At 41.6% G+C, this 17,503-nt stretch overlaps 1 protein-coding gene across 1 annotated transcript; it reads right to left on the reverse strand.

The window, feature by feature from the left end:
- Positions 1-10,924: 10,924 nt before the first annotated feature.
- Positions 10,925-15,904, reverse strand: LOC120065365 (zinc finger protein 583-like). The gene is made up of 2 exons (XM_039016298.1): positions 15,605-15,904; positions 10,925-14,300 (listed from the first exon to the last, which is right to left on the reverse strand). Exons 1-2 carry the CDS (start codon positions 15,795-15,797, stop codon positions 13,318-13,320), a joined length of 1,176 nt encoding a protein of 391 aa, XP_038872226.1. The 5' UTR covers positions 15,798-15,904; the 3' UTR covers positions 10,925-13,317.
- Between the last annotated feature and the right edge of the window lie 1,599 nt (positions 15,905-17,503).

Below are 17,503 nucleotides of genomic sequence, written 5' to 3' on the forward strand. Positions count from 1 at the left end.
AATCACATTGTAGGAATTTTAATGAATTTATTTGCAAATTATGGTGGAAAATAAGTATTTGGTCAATAACAAAAGTTTCTCAATACTTTGTTATATACCCTTTGTTGGCAATGACAGAGGTCAAATGTTTTCTGTAAGTCTTCACAAGGTTTTCACACACTGTTGCTGGTATTTTGGCCCATTCCTTCATGCAGATCTCCTCTAGAGCAGTGATGTTTTGGGGCTGTTGCTGGGCAACATGGACCTTCAACTCCCTCCAAAGATTTTCTATGGGGTTGAGATCTGGAGACTGGCTAGGCCACTCCAGGACCTTGAAATGCTTCTTACGAAGCCACTCCTTCGTTGCCCGGGCAGTGTGTTTGGGATCATTGTCATGCTGAAAGACCCAGCCACGTTTCATCTTCAATGCCCTTGCTGATGGAAGGAGGTTTTCACTCAAAATCTCACGATACATGGCCCCATTCATTCTTTCCTTTACACGGATCAGTCGTCCTGGTCCCTTTGCAGAAAAACAGCCCCAAAGCATGATGTTTCCACCCCCATGCTTCACAGTAGGTATGGTGTTCTTTGGATGCAACTCAGCATTCTTTGTCCTCCAAACACGACGAGTTGAGTTTTTACCAAAAAGTTATATTTTGGTTTCATCTGACCATATGACATTCTCCCAATCTTCTTCTGGATCATCCAAATGCTCTCTAGCAAACTTCAGACGGGCCTGGACATGTACTGGCTTAAGCAGGGGGACACGTCTGGCACTGCAGGATTTGAGTCCCTGGCGGCGTAGTGTGTTACTGATGGTAGGCTTTGTTACTTTGGTCCCAGCTCTCTGCAGGTCATTCACTAGGTCCCCCCGTGTGGTTCTGGGATTTTTGCTCACCGTTCTTGTGATCATTTTGACCCCACGGGGTGAGGTCTTGCGTGGAGCCCCAGATCAAGGGAGATTATCAGTGGTCTTGTATGTCTTCCATTTCCTAATAATTGCTCCCACAGTCGATTTCTTCAAACCAAGCTGCTTACCTATTGCAGATTCAGTCTTCCCAGCCTGGTGCAGGTCTACAATTTTGTTTCTGGTGTCCTTTGACAGCTCTTTGGTCTTGGCCATAGTGGAGTTTGGAGTGTGACTGTTTGAGGTTGTGGACAGGTGTCTTTTATACTGATAACAAGTTCAAACAGGTGCCATTAATACAGGTAACGAGTGGAGGACAGAGGAGCCTCTTAAAGAAGAAGTTACAGGTCTGTGAGCCAGAAATCTTGCTTGTTTGTAGGTGACCAAATACTTATTTTCCACCATAATTTGCAAATAAATTCATTAAAAATCCTACAATGTGATTTTCTGGAATTCTTTTTCTCATTTTGTCTGTCATAGTTGAAGTGTACCTATGATGAAAATTACAGGCCTCTCATCTTTTTAAGTGGGAGAACTTGCACAAGTGGTGGCTGACTAAATACTTTTTTGCCCCACTGTAAGCCTACTAGAGAGCGTGTGCCCTCAGCCCCGGAGGGAAGCTAAAGTCATTCCGCTACCCAAGAATAGTAAAGCCCCCTTTACTGGCTTAAATAGCCTACCAATCAGCCTGTTACCAACCCTTAGTAAACTTCTGGAAAAAATTGTGTTTGACCAGATACAATGCTATTTTACAGTAAACAAATTAACAACAGAACTTAAGCATGCTTTTAGGGAAGGACACTCAACAAGCACAGCACTTACATAGATGACTAATGATTGGCTGAGAGAAATTGATGATACAATTATTGTGGGGGCTGTCTTGTTAGACTTCAGTGCAGCTTTTGACATTATTGATCATAGTCTGCTGCGTAAATGTGTTATGGCTTTACACACCCTGTGTAATGTGGATAAAGAGTTACTTGTCTAACAAAACACAGAGTGTTCTTTAATGGAAGCCTATCAAATATAATCCAGGTAGAATCAGGAATTCCCCAGGGTAGCTGATTAGGCCCCTTGCTTTTTTCCATTTTTACTAATGACATGCCACTGACTGAGTAAAGCCAGAGTTTCTATGTATGCGGATGACTCAACACTATACGTCGACCGATTAATCGGAATGGCCGATTAATTAGGGCCGATTTAAAGTTTTCTTAATCGGAAATCGGTATTTTTGGACACCGATTTTTTTTTTTACACCTTTATTTAATATTTATTTAACTAGGCAAGTCAGTTAAGAACACATTCTTTTTTTTCAATGACGGCCTAGGAACGGTGGGTTAACTGCCTCGTTCAGGGGCAGAATGACATATTTTTACCTTGTCAGCTCGGGGGATTCAATCTTGCAACCTTACAGTTAACTAGTCCAATGCTCTAACCACCTGATTACATTGCACTCCACGAGGAGCCTGCCTGTTACACGAATGCAGTAGAAGCCAAGGTAAGTTGCTAGCTAGCATTAAACTTATCTTATAAAAAAACAATCAATCAATCATAATCACTAGTTAACTACACATGGTTGATGATATTACTAGTTTATCTAGCGTGTCCGGCGTTGCATATAATCGATGCGGTGCGTATCGTTGCTCCAATGTGTACCTAACCATAAACATCAATGCCTTTCTTAAAATCAATACACAGAAGTATATATTTTTAAACCTGCATATGTAGCTAATAGAAATCCAGGTTAGCAGGCAATATTAACCATGTGAAATTGTGTCACTTCTCTTGCGTTCATTGCATGCAGAGTCAGTGTATATGCAACCGTTTGGGCCGCCTAATTTGCTAGAATTTTACGTAATTATGACATAACATTTAAGGTTGTCCAATGTAACAGGAATATTTAGACTCATGGATGCCACCCATTAGATAAAATATGGAACGGTTCCGTATTTCACTGAAAGAAAAAACATCTTGTTTTCGAGATGATAGTTTCCGGATTCGCCCATATTAATGACCTAAGGCTCGTATTTCTGTGTGTTATTATGTTATAACTAAGTCTATGATTTGATAGAGCAGTCTGAGCGGTGGTAGGCAGCAGCAGGCTCGTAAGCATTCATTCAAACAGCACTTTCCTGCATTTTGCCAGAAGCTCTTCGCTGTGCTTCAAGCCTATCAACTCCCGAGATTAGGCTGGTGTAACCGATGTGAAATGGCTAGCTAGTTAGCGGGGTGCGCACTAATAGCGTTTCAAACGTCACTCGCTCTGAGACTTGGAGTAGTTGATCCCCTTGCTCTGCATGGGTAACGCTACTTCGAGGGTGGCTGTTGTCGTTGTGTTCCTGGTTCGAGCCCAGGGATGGAAGCTATACTGTTACACTGGCAATACTAAAGTGCATATAAGAACATCCAATAGTCAAAGGTTAATGAAATACAAATGGTAGAGAGAAATAGTCCTATTCCTATAGTAACTACAACCTAAAACATATTACCTGGGAATATTGAGGACTCATGTTAAAAAGGAACCACCAACTTTCATATGTTCTCATGTTCTGAGCAAGGAACTCAAACATTAGCTTTCATACATGGCACATATTGCACTTTTACTTTCTTCTCCAATACTTTGTTTTTGCATTATTTCAACCAAATTGAACATGTTTCATTATTTATTTGAGGCTAAATTGATTTTATTGATGTATTATATTAAGTTAAAGTGTTCATTCAGTATTGTTGTAATTGTCATTATTACAAATAAATACAAATCGGTATCGGCTTTTTTGGTCCTCCAATAATCGGTGTAGAAAAATCATAATCGGTCGACCTCTACTATACACGTCAGCTACCACAGCGACTGAAATGACTGCAACACTTAACATAGAGCTGCAGTTAGTTTCAGAGTGGGTGGCAATGAATAAGTTAGCCTTAAATGTTTCTAAAACTAAAATAATTGTATTTGGAACAAAACACTCACTAAACCTCAACTAAATCTTGTAATAAATGTGGAAATTGAGCAAGTTGATATGACTAAACTGCTTGGAGTAAGACTAGATTGTAAAGTGTCATGGTCAAAACATGTTGATGCCGTAGTAGCTAAGATGGGGAGAAGTCTGTCTATAAAGCGATGCTCTGCCTTAACACTATCAACAAGACAGGTCCTACAGGCCCTCGTTTTGTCGACTGAACAGTACTCAAGGTGCGTGTGGTCAGGTGCCACAAAAAAGGACTTAGGAAAATTGCAATTGGCTCAGAACAGGGCAGCACTGCTTGCCCTTGGATGTACACAGAGAGCTAATATTAATAATATGCATGTCAATCACTCCTGGCTGAAAGTGGAAGAGAGATTGACTTCATCACTACTTTTATTTATGAAAGGTATTGACATGTTGAATGCACCAAGCTGTGTGTCTAAACTACTGGCACACACTACTCGGACACCCATGTATACCCCACAAGACATCTCTTCAGTCCTCAAGTCCAGAACAGACTATGGGAGGCACACAGTACTACATAGAGCCATGACTACATGGAACTCTATTCCACATCAAGTAACTGACACAATCAGTAAAATTAGATTTTAAAAAACAGATAAAAAACACCTTATGGAACAGCGGGACTGTGAAGCAACACAAACATAGGCACAGACACATGCATACGCACGCAAACACGATAACATACATACACATGGATTTAGTACTGTATGTAACGGATGTGAAATGGCTAGCTAGTTAGCGGGTACGCGCTACTAGCGTTTCAATCAGTTACGTCACTTGCTCTGAAACCTAGAAGTAGTGTTGCACCTTGCTCTGCAAGGGCCGCGGCTTTTGTGGAGCGATGGGTAACGACGCTTCGTGGGTGACTGTTGTTGATGTGTGCAGAGGGTCCCTGGTTCGCGCCCGTGTCGGGGCGAGGGGACGGTTAAAGTTATACTGTTACATGTAGATATGTGGTACTGGTGGAGTAGGGGCCTGAGGGTACACAGTGTGTTATGAAATCTGTGAATGTATTGTAATGTTTGAAAATTGTATAAACTGCCTTAATTTTGCTGGACCCCAGGAAGAGTAGCTGCTGCTTTGGCATAATAATAAATACAAAAAATACAAATCACAGTGGATAAAGTGTTAGCCATTTTAATGTTTCTGAATACTACATCAGTATTTTCTGAATGCCATAAGAGATTACACTGAACAAGTGAAACAGTCTCCTCACTTTAAAAAGGCCACTTCAGTTTGAAGCATTGAATTGGGGATATTTTCACAATCCATGGTTCAATAGCAACTTCATTAGTGGTGCAAAGGACATAGTTGAACAATTTTACACATCTCCAAATGCCGCTGTTCTCTTTTTCTGCCTCAAGTTTACAACTGGAGATTTTCTCGCCTAATTTGGGCTCTCCCTTCCGCCTCCAGTTGGAACTGTATTGAACGGACATCCCTCCTGGCATCACCGGTTGACTGTGGGGAGAGTGGGTCAAAACGGGGCAATGTGGCTGAGCTTTAGCCTCGCCCTCGTTCTCAGACACCAACGGGCTTACAGGAGCAGCAACAGCCCCTACAGGGGTAGTAGGCTCAGGCAGCGGTAATACAAGCACCTGCTCTTCCAACAACACATTTACCACTAGCTTTTTAACCTCCACCTTAACTAAACTCTGCGGAATCGATATTGAATAATGGTCAGCCAAGGTCATCAAATCAACTCTGACATTAGTCAAAAACCTCCCACGAAAGGTTATCCAAAAAGGATTTCAAATCAAAAGTAGCCATCTTGAAATACTACTTATATAAATAATACTTACTACTTACTCAAGAGCCAACAAATAGCAAACACTAATGCTACATCAGCTATGACGCTCAACTAAACCACTATCGACCTGCACGAGCAGCATGGGTGTCAGTACAGACAGATCCCGGACGAGCCCCCACTTATGTTACGCATCCCTTTGGCTCTACAGTCTAGGGGGATGGCAAGAAGACCCGTAACATAACTCATGCAAATTATAACAGTGGAAAAAGTAACAGTGAGAACAAATAACCACAGACAAATCTACCGTCAAACACTCATGGTTTATTTGGTAAACACACAGTAAAGGGGGGGGGGGGCAGGAAAAGGGGCTGAGCTGGACCCAAGGAAAGAAACAAATATCCAAAAACACCCCTAAGTTAGACTGCCTACTTCGATACAGCTAACTAACTAACCAAAAAATACAGTGGATGGTCCGCCCAGTTCTAACTAGTGTTCTTAAACAAAGTATTCCTACGGTAGTGTATGCCCATGGGCGACTTGTCTTGGTACCCCCTTTTCCCACCATCAAACAGTCAAACACCATAACAAAAACAATACTCACAGGGTAACGGACAAAGTGACATGTAGTTGCAAAAACAAGAGATCTACAGAGAGATTGCATAACAGAGAGATTGAGCTCCAGAGAGAACAACTGAATGGGATTTTTAACCAAGGGAAAGGAGATGTGATTGGGTAATGGAAACAGGAGGAGGTGTGTCTTCTGATTGATGACTGATTGGTGACTGATTGGGGAATGATGATTGAAAAAAAGGTGAGGGGAGAAGGAGAGAAAAGAAATACACACACAGGATACACACACACAGGATACCTGTACCCGTAACAGTTATGTAGGCTTCTTCTAACCCATCGCTTTCTACTACATATAATAATATGATACAATTATATAAATACATTTTAATTTTAATTGTATATTTTTTACCAGTAGGCTACTATGTTCTTGACATTCATTTACTTAAGCTCCAACTATTTCTCAATGTGCTGCACCTTATAATATTCTTTATCTTATAGAAAGTAGCAATTATCCTTGAGATTTTCCCCATGGAGTTATATTTGTTTTTACATTATGCAATATGCAATCATGCAAAAAAATATTGATTTTGTATCATGCACAGCACTTAAGGGCTTCCGAGTGGCGCAGCGGACTAAGGCACTGCATCTTAATGCAAGAGGCGTCCCTACAGTCCCTGGTTCGATTCCAGGCTATATCACATCCGGCCATGATTGGGAGTCCCATAGGGCGGAGTGCAATTGGCACAGCATTATTCAGGTTTGGCCTGGGTAGGCCATAATTGTCAATAAGAATTTGTTCTTAACTGACTTGCCTAGTTAAATAAAGGTTAAATAAAAAAAATATTGTTTACAGCGGACTTTTATTTTGAAGGCAAAATCCGAAAGACGGAAGTATAAATGTGGATAGGATCCAGTTAATGTTGCTGCCGTGACACGCATGCAAGCGTCCTGTCAGTGTAAACAATTCAAACTCTTCCTAGTCAAAGATATCAGTTTATAGTATGGGTGGTGATAAGGGACATATATCAGCCTAGGCACCCGTACCATCTGACATGATACCAACGCCTTACTAACGTCTGAGTGACGCCTACATCGCGTGTTAATGAGAGTCATAATGTACATCATTTATATTAATTAAATCTCAACCATAAATGTTAGAAACTTACTATTTTTCAGTGCAAGCAGACATTCCGAAGTAGCCACCTTGAACTATAGTGTAGCCTACGGCTTGTGTATTTCCTGTTATCGCTAATGGCCTAGAAAAGATGATGCCCAATCAATAGATAATCTCTCTTTCCCTCAACACCTCATGGCATGGTATGTTATCTTATCTAGCTGTATACAGATCTAAATGTTGTTAGCAATCACAGACTGTGTTGTTACCAGTTCCACATCAGACAACCAATCAGAGTTGTGACCACGGCTTTCAGAGGAGTTCATAGGTGCTATTCGGAATCCTTGGGATGTCCCTTCAGTCGAATAGAGCAGTTCATAGACTTTCCGAGAGGTTCGTGCTATTCGGGATGTCCATACCTCTATCAAGTATATATGTAAATTGGTTACGTTTAGTGTTAGTTTAGGGTTCAGGGTAAGGACATCCCAAGGAATCCGGATAGCAGTGACCGTTCATAGAGTGAGAGACTGGCACGGTATTTGAGAGTTCCGCGGCGACACACACATTCATAAAAAAAAATAATAATAATTACAAGCGGCAGAAGCGATTTGAGTGTCTGCCCCAGATAGTTTCATTAGAGACGATGGAAATAATTACCCAGATGTACTTGATCCAATTGAGGAGTAAGTAGGCTATATTTAAGTTGTCATCGTTAGGAAATATTTAGGGCTACAGTGTTAAGGCAAATGTGGTTTATTTGAAAATAATATTTTTTTGTTGATAACGTATTGTCAAAAGCACGAAGGCAATATTATTTACTGTGTCGATAGCGCAGTAGGCTAGTGTACAATAACGTAATTTGATGTGATAGTATTATTTATTTAATGGATTAATTCAATTGTAAATTAAATAACTACTTTTCACTGAAGGGAAACGAGGTACAACATGCAACTTCAATCGAAGACCTAAAATCATGCCTGACAATATCACAACGGTATCCTAATATAGTGTGAATACAGTAGTAGCCTATTCTACAACAATGTAACTGTATGTGCTAGTATTATTTATCTAATTTATCAATTAAATTGTGAATGTGGTTGGGTACGCTATTTCATTCAATGATTACGTAATTGTACAAGGTAGATACAGGAGTAGTCTATAGCCTACAATAGTAATGTAATTGAATGTGCTATAGCATAATTTATTTCATTGATGAATACAATTGTAAATGGGGATGGGTTGGCTACTTCATTCAGTGAATACTGCATGCATTGCTATCTCTGGGAGTATGTTAATGAAGGCTTTTCAGCTGTTGAACTATGCCAAAGTCGAACTAATTTCTAAATCTCTTTCTTTTAGTCAAGAAGATGTGATGAGCCAGAGCAACCAATCAGCTTCACTGCAGGTGCTCAACCCACCACCCTCACTGCTCTCCCTCCACAAGTAACCACATCCTCATCTCCTGTTCAACTACTGTGCCATCACACTGAAAATGACTGTACATACATACCCCTGTGCCCATCTCAGTGTAACATGATCCATCGAAGGCCTCAGCTGGATGCCTGAAATGTAAGCAAGATGCTATAGTATGTGTGTATGTATGTGTGTGTGTGTGTGTGTGTGTGTATGGAGTTCCAAGTAAAGACTTGAGAAGATGGCAAAGGAAATAGTGATGAGAGTGAGAGCATACAGTATGAAAATAAAGACCCTTGGGATCTAAAATGAGTGTGGGGTGCCTCTTGTGTCTCATTTTTTCCCATTTGAGGATACTAGTCACCCCTGGTGGAGGTTCTTGGAACACTGCGATTTAAGTCTGAGCAGAGGTTGACGAAAACCTTCAAAGGTGGGGGTGCTGTTGCATGTTTGGTTTCAGAGCAAGTGACGTAACTGATTGAAACGCTATTAGCGCGTACCCGCTAACTAGCTAGCCATTTCACATCCGTTACACTCACCCCCATTTCAACCTCCTCCTTTTCCACAGCAACCAGTGATCCGGGTCAACAGCATCAATGTAACAGTATAACTTTAGACCGTCCCCTCGCCCCGACACGGGCGCGAACCAGGGACCCTCTGCACACATCAACAACAGTCACCCACGAAGCGTCGTTACCCATCGCTCCACAAAAGCCGCGGCCTTTGCAGAGCAAGGGGAAACCCTACTTCAAGTCTCAGAGCAAGTGACGTAACCGATTGAAACGCTATTAGCGCGTACCCGCTAACTAGCTAGCCATCTCACATCCGTTACACTAGTCAAATGCTCTAACCACTAGGCTACTGCCTAAGATGCCAGAGATTCTGAGTTGAATGACTGTTCAAAACAAAAATCCCAGTCTGAGCTAATTTTTTCCCCCCCAGAGTTCCCAGTTGTCTTGAACATACTGAAGTCGAAAGTCAGAGATTGCCGACTTCCGAGTTGTTTTGAATGGGCCACTAGAGGCCTAGGCTACCTCTAACAAAGGAAAGGGGATACCCTAGAGACCTAGGCTACCTCTAACAAAGGAAAGGGGATACCCTTTCCTTTGTTAGAGGTAGCCTAGGTCTCTAGTGGCCCATTCAAAACAACTCGGAAGTCGGCAATCTCTGACTTTCGACTTCAGTTGCCTAGTCAGTTGTACAACTGAATGCACTCAATTGAAATGTGTCTTCCGCATTTAACCCAACCCCTCTGAATCAGAGAGTTGCAGGGTGATGCCTTAATCGAAATCCACATATTCGTTGCCCAGGGAACAGTGGGTTAACTGCCTTGCTCGGGCAAAACGACAAAGAACGTTTATCTTGTCAGCTTTGGGATTCAATCTAACAATCTTTAGGTTACTGGCCCAACGCTCTAACACTAGGCTACCAAGAAACCCTTGTGTTTCTATTGATGTGAGAAATAGGCATATCTACACAGTAATGGTGGCTGCAATATTAACTAGCCTAATAATTGTTGCATTGAGGTGATAAGCCTATTTTAGCTAAATCGACAAATGAAATTGATGAACTGAACAGACACAAACTAACACGTAACACATGTAGACGTTAAGGCTTTCATGGTAAGATCATTCATAATAAACTTACATGCAAACTGACACGTTACGCGAAGTGAACACCACGTCTACATGACGTGTATGTGTCACGTGTTGTGAACGCGTCGGCAGTTTGACGCTTTAGAAACAAACTTGTCTCCATTGACAGTCCATGTTAATTCATGCCGTTATTTTTATGGCGCTAGGAAGACGTTAGGTGACTTGGTGAGAGGTATCAGTAGCTTCACAAGGCTTAATTCTGGCATGAATCACCCCCCATATCGGTTTGTCTTTTTGAACCTGCACGAGGTAAAATTGTTATACCACCGCCTGCTGTAATGAAACTGTAGCGCATCTGAACTAAACAATCTCCTCCTGGCTGTGTTGCAATTCTATAATGCAAATCAAACACAGAGCAAAAGTTGTGGAGTAACTTTCCACTATATTCACAAATATATTCACTGTGAAATATCCTACATCTCATCTCTACCTGATGTATGACTAATAATAAAGGTTGAGAAACTACTCCATTTCTTTGAGCCCCTGTACTAACAAATCTATAAAAATAACCTACAACAAAAACATAAAAATGATAAACTAATTAAAAATAACATTTTATTAAGAAGCATGATATACCAATCCACTCTAAGATGCTCACAACAACATAGCATGGCATTACATGGACTGGGGCTATGTCAGGTTAAAGAGAAAGAACACCATGCAGTGGTGTCAAACCCACTACACAGACATAAGAGGTAATGACAGACTAGAGCTGGTGAGGTGACACTCCAACATTTGAACCAGGTGCCTTCTGCATGAAACAAAATATGTGCTGATTTTAGTACAGCTACAAGACAGTCACTGAAATGAATTGTGTATAATTCTAAACAAAAGAAAGGTAACTACATACATGTATGCTTAAAAATGCATGGTTCTGTTAGGCACAACATTGCGGGCTTCTACAATGTAGTGCATGTTTATCCCTTAATACATTCAGCCAATATCATTGACCTGATGGGTTCGTTTGTCCTCCTACTACAGGTATAAAGGTAGCATGTCTTCAAATCTGAAGCCCTTTCCCCTCTCTGAGGGTGACCCAGCAGTTGGATTTTTAACTGGAATCGGCAAGACAACATAAAGCTGATTTTCTGCTCAGGGTGAGGCTTTTTATTTGCAGTGAGAAAATAGTGGGCAAAGTTTTACAATATTTACAAAACAAAATAGACTGTTGGTTGCAACAGGATCATAAACTGTTCCACATAAGAGCTTGTTCAAAGAAAAATCCAGGCTACAATAATGTCAATTAACCCAGCAGCATGCCAACCTTTCCCTGGCTCTGTCCTGTCTCAAACAACGAAATGGCAAGGTTTAAATACCGCTACCCATAATGCAACGGCCAATGAGAATACATTCACAAAATGGTGATCAATTAACAAAGGCAACTATTACAATACATATGTAATATTCCCGGGAGGGACTTATAAAGGTGCTACAACATACCCCGTACCATGAATTAACCATGCACTCGAACACTCCCACTGTTTACCTGTCAAACTCTGATCAGGAAATGGACAGACCACCCTCAAAAATCACGGGGATAAACAAGGTAATCATTCACATTTCTTTAAATTAGCCTTCACGTTTTAAGTGTTACACATGATCACATTTTAGTTGAACTTTCTGATCGTTAAATGCATTAACAGAAAGAATAATATTATCGGAGACGCACAACAGAAGGTTTTAGCGACAAACCAATTTCCGACGTGCCAATGGGCGGATTCGATTATGCTGAGGCAGCAGTTTATGGCCCATGACATGAAAGGCCAAAAGCGGTGAGGAAAAAGCACCCTTCTCAAATGAAATAGTAACTGCACTGCTTGGTCATGTCGCCAACAAGGAAGCATGGTGAATCGGCCAGAACATAAATCTCTTTCCCATAAAATATGTTTGAATTTTCAAACTAGTTTTCATTGGGAAGGAAGATAAAGTTGTTTTTAAATCAAAAGCAATCACTTCTGCATGTGAAAACACAGAATCCTACTCATTATGCCACATGCTAAATTACGTCACTTTTGTTTTTAGCCGACTTCACCGTGGGCTTTGAATGGGGCACCTGGCTCATGCCAGGCAGCACGGTTCCAAAACAAATGCAATCAACTTTCACATGGTGCAAAACACGACTACCAGGGCGCCCGGTCCAGATGAATAGAATTCCCTCAATCTCAAACTCTAACACATTTCTTTTCCCAGGTGATCAACTATCAACATATCGGGCTTCTTATCATAAACCGTTTGTCATGTCTGGTCATTTATATAATAAGCAAGGCTTTAGATTAAGTGATGATGACCTAGGATGATCATCACCAGGGTAGAGGTGAATTCCATTTAAAATCCAGTCAATTCAGAAAGTAAACCAAATTCCAATTCCACATCTTCATAATTGAAAAGTGTTGAGGAGAATTGGAATTTCAATTAACTTCCTGAATTGACTGGAATTGAAATGGAATTAAACCCAACACCCTGATCGTCACACCCTCAAAATGTAAACATCCTTTAATGTATTTAGATAACACCAATGTACTAGATTGCTGTGACTTTATAGGGGATAGTCCAAGTGGGGAGAGGATTAATGTTGGAACAAATTAAAAAATCTTACTGTGGAAACAAAAATAACTAAGTTCTACAAAACATATTACCGTATATACATTTGTGCCATGCTCAGAAGGGTTATGAAACATCAGCGTTTTACAATGGAAAGGTCCTCCTACAAGTGAGAGTACAATTTTGCCCCAAGCAGCACTGTCATGTTTATCCCTCTGGGTTCATTCTCATCCTCAGTTCTTACAAGTGAAGCATTTACCACAAAGTCAGCAACGTGGTTTCTCTCCTGTGTGATGTCTTCGCTGGTGCCATTTTAGATGACTTGCTGATCTGAAGCATTCTACACACATGGAGCACTTATATGGTCTCTCATCTGATGGTGCATCTCACCTGTGTGAATCCTAATATGGCCTTTCAGGCTTTTCATCTGGCTGAAGCATTTGCCACATTCTTTGCACGGATACGGTTTCTCTCCAGTGTACTGTCCTCATATGTATGGTCAGGGTTTTCTTCTGACTGAAGCACTTGCCACAATCACTGCACTGATACGGTTTCTCTCCAGTATGTATCCTCATATGGTCTGTCAGGTTTCTAATCCGGATGAAGCATTTGCCACAATCTTTGCACTGATATGGTTTCTCCCCAGTGTGACTTCTCGTATGTTCTGTCAAGGTTCCCTTTTCTCTGAAACTTTTGCCACATACATTACAGCAATATGGTTTCATGCCAGTGTGAATTCTCTGATGGGTTTTTAAAATGCTACTTTTCAGAAAGCATTTCCTGCAGACAGGACACCTGTGTGGTCTCTCCCCTGAGTGAGCCGCCCTCAATGGAACTTTCAACTCACTGGCTTCCCTGGTCTTAGAGCTTTGTCCTTTCTTTGTCAATGTTCTCTTTGATTTGAGTGGCTGTAACCCTGACATTAGTCCTCCACCATCCACACCATTGTCACTTTCACCGTTCCCAATCTGAGCTGCAGAACAGTCTGAATTTACTGGAGAGAGGGGCTGTAATTCATTGTTTGGTTCGGATTCTCCGTAGCCCTCTCCATGTTCTGTTTTGATGTCTTGTTCAATTGTTTTGGTGGGTAGAGAGTCCTTCACTCTGTTCTCCACAGTATGGATTTGGTAAAGATGTGAGGACTGGGATGGGTTCTGATCACAGTCCCTTTTCACACAGGTAGAAATGAATATGAACTCTTTGGTATCAGACTCCAGCCCCTGAAGCTGCTCTTCCTCCTGACTGGTGCCAAACTCCTCCTGTTCCTCTTTAATCGGAGTGGGCTCTGGGTCCTCCTGGCCCGGACTGGCGCTCCACTCCTGCTCACAGTGCTGCTTCTCAGGGGGAACTTCTCCAGGTACAGGAAATGTGAGCTGCTGGGGATCTGAGACGATAGGATCAATTATTAGTATTCAATAGCTCTGAGCCAAGTTCAAATGAATATTAATTTTCATATATACTGAACAAAAATATAAATGCAACATCCAACAATTTAAAAGATTTTACTGAGTTACAGTTCATATAAGGAAATTTGTCAATTGAAATAAATTCATTAGCCCCTAATTTACGTATTTCTCACGACTGGGAATGCAGATATGCATCTGTTGGTCAGATACCTTTAAAAAAAGTAGGGGCGTGGATCAGAAAACCAGTCAGTATCTGGTATGACCACCATTTGCCTCATGCAGCGCAACACAATTCCTTCGCATAGAGTTGATTAAGCTATTGATTGTGGAATGTTGGAACTATGGAATGTTGTCCCACTCCTTTTCAATGGCTGTGTTAAGTTGCTGGATATTGGCATAAACTGTAAAATGCTGTCAATCCAGACTATTCCAAAATGCTCAATGGGTGACATGTCTGGTGAGTATTCAGGCCATGGAAGAACTGGGACATTTTCATCTTCCAGGAGTTGTGTACAGATCCTTGTGACATGGGGCCGTGTATTATCATGCTGAAACATGAGGTGATGCCGGCGGATGAATGGCACGACAATGGGCCTCAGGATTTCATCAAGGAACTCTGTGCATTCAAATTGCCATCAATAAAATGCTATGTGTTTGTTGTTCGTAGATTACGCCTGTCCATACCATAACCCCACCATGGGGCACTCTGTTCACAACGTTGACATCAGCAAACCGCTCATCCACATGACACCATACACGTGGTCTGCGGTTGTGATGCCAGTTTGACGTACTGACAAATTCTCTAAAATGACATTGGAGGTGGAATATGGTAGAAAAATGACCATTCAATCTGGCAACAACTCTGGTGGACATTCCTGCAGTCAGCATGACAATTGCACGCTCCCTCAACTTGAGACATCTGTGGCATTGTGTTGTGTGACAAAATTGCACATTTTAGAGTGGCTTTTTGTCACCAACACAAGGTGCATATCAGCTTCTTGATATGTCACACCTGTCAGGTGGATGGATTATCTTGGTAAAGGAGAAACGCTCACTAACAGGGAAGTACATACATTTATTCCCAAAACTTGAGAGAAAAGCTTTTTGTGTGTATGGAACATTTCTGGGATATTTTATTTCAGCTCATGAAACATGGGACCAACACTTGCGTTTATATTTTTGTTTAGTAGAATCAGCAAACGTTGGTTAATCGGTTGATTGCCAGGCCTGACTGGTTCAATCACACTGATTGATCTAGCAGCGGCCATCATTCACTACTAACCTGCTCTATGTAACATTATGTCGGGTTGGAAAACCAAATCCAGCAGCTTCCGTAGACGATCGATCTCCTCCTTCGAACGGGAGATTTCTTCCTGGTACTCTGCTATGGTATTTTCCACTGCCCCAAATATCTCAACAGCCACCACTGTTAATCGCTCGTTTAGATAATCCTGTAACAGCTGCATTTTAGACATTTTGAGGGAAAGTAAAGTGGAAACGTTTAGCCTATTTTCTGTGGAAGCTGGCTAGCTAGCCATCCCCTTGAGGTAAACAGCAAAGACACTTTCCTGTTGTATCTGTAAACAAGGCTAACTCTTCTTCTTCGTGTGGTTTCCTGGCAGACGTACTAGACGCTTTATTGCGTATTGCTGCCCTTCACAGGTCGGAGAGTGAATTGCATATTTTGTTCACAAGCAAGTCAATAGAAAGGAGAAAAAAGAAATTGCACCACCATCTAACCCTAGCTCAGCAGAGAAGTTGTTGGGTGTCAGAGATTTTAGTGCAGAAGAAATACAGGGGGTTTTAAGAGAAGGGGTTCCAGCCTCCCAGGCTGAGCGTCTGGTGTAGGATCTGTTAGGGCCAAAGTAGTGTGAAGGGGTGGTGGGTTTGTTGGGGATAATGATGTATAATATGGTGATTTTTCAGTAGCATTTTGTGAAATAATAATGTAATGAAACAGAATCATTAAAAGCTTTAAAGGAACCTGTAACCACACCTGCATAGCATAAGAAAAGCCTAAATACAAAAGAAATAGACACACATTGTAATCCAGGCATGCCTGGATAAGAAATGTCATAATTAATGTACTTATGACTATAGCTTGGTGGGTGCTGATATAATCTATATAATGAATGTACTTATGACTGCCGCCTGGTAGAGGCCCCTATTACTTTTTAAACCAAACTGTCACAGTTATAATATAATCGGTTCAGTGATTTGTAGTGTTAAATGATTTGTAGAGGTGGGAAAAAGCCCGCCTTAAAGAAGAATTTAGGGTGGGAAAACAATAGTGGCGCGAAGCCAAAAATAGTTGATCATTAACATAAAGAGGAGTAACTAAACTCATCAAAAAAATAAACGTCCTCTCATTGTCAACTGTGTAAATTTTCAGCAAACTTAACATGTGTAAATATTTGTATGAACATAACAAGATTCAACAACTGAGACATAAACTGAACAAGTTCCACAGACATGTGACTAACATAAATGGAATAATGTGTCCCTGAACAAAGGGGGGGGGGTCAAAATCAAAAGTAACAGTCAGTATCTGGTGTGGCCACCAGCTGCATTAAGTACTGCAGTGCATCTCCTCCTCATGGACTGCACCAGATTTGCCAGTTCTTGCTGTGAGATGTTACCCCACTCTTCCACCAAGGCACCTGCAAGTTCCCAGACATTTCTGGGGGGAATGGACCTAGCCCTCACCCTCCGATTCAACAGGTCTCAGACGTGCTCAATGGGATTGAGATCTGGGCTCTTCGCTGGCCATGGCAGAACACTGACATTCCTGTCTTGTAGGAAATCACGCACAGAACAAGCAGTATGGCTGGTGGCATTGTCATGCTGGAGGGTCATGTCAGGATGAGCCTGCAGGAAGGGTACCACATGAGGGAGGAGGATGTCTTCCCTGTAACGCACAGTGTTGAGATTGCCTGCAATGACAACAAGCTCAGTCCGATGTTGCTGTGACACACCGCCCCAGACCATGACGGACCCTCAACCTCCAAATCGATCTCGCTCCAGAGTACAGGCTTTGGTGTAACGCTCATTCCTTCGACGATAAACGCGAATCTGACCATCATCCCTGGTGAGACAAAACTGCGACTCGTCAGAAAAGAGCACTTTTTGCCAGTCCTGTCTGGTCAAGCGAAGGTGGGTTTGTGCCCATAGGCGACGTTGT

The sequence above is a fragment of the Salvelinus namaycush genome, chromosome 20, assembly GCF_016432855.1.
Source record: "Salvelinus namaycush isolate Seneca chromosome 20, SaNama_1.0, whole genome shotgun sequence".
NCBI classification, from domain to species: Eukaryota; Metazoa; Chordata; class Actinopteri; order Salmoniformes; family Salmonidae; genus Salvelinus; species Salvelinus namaycush.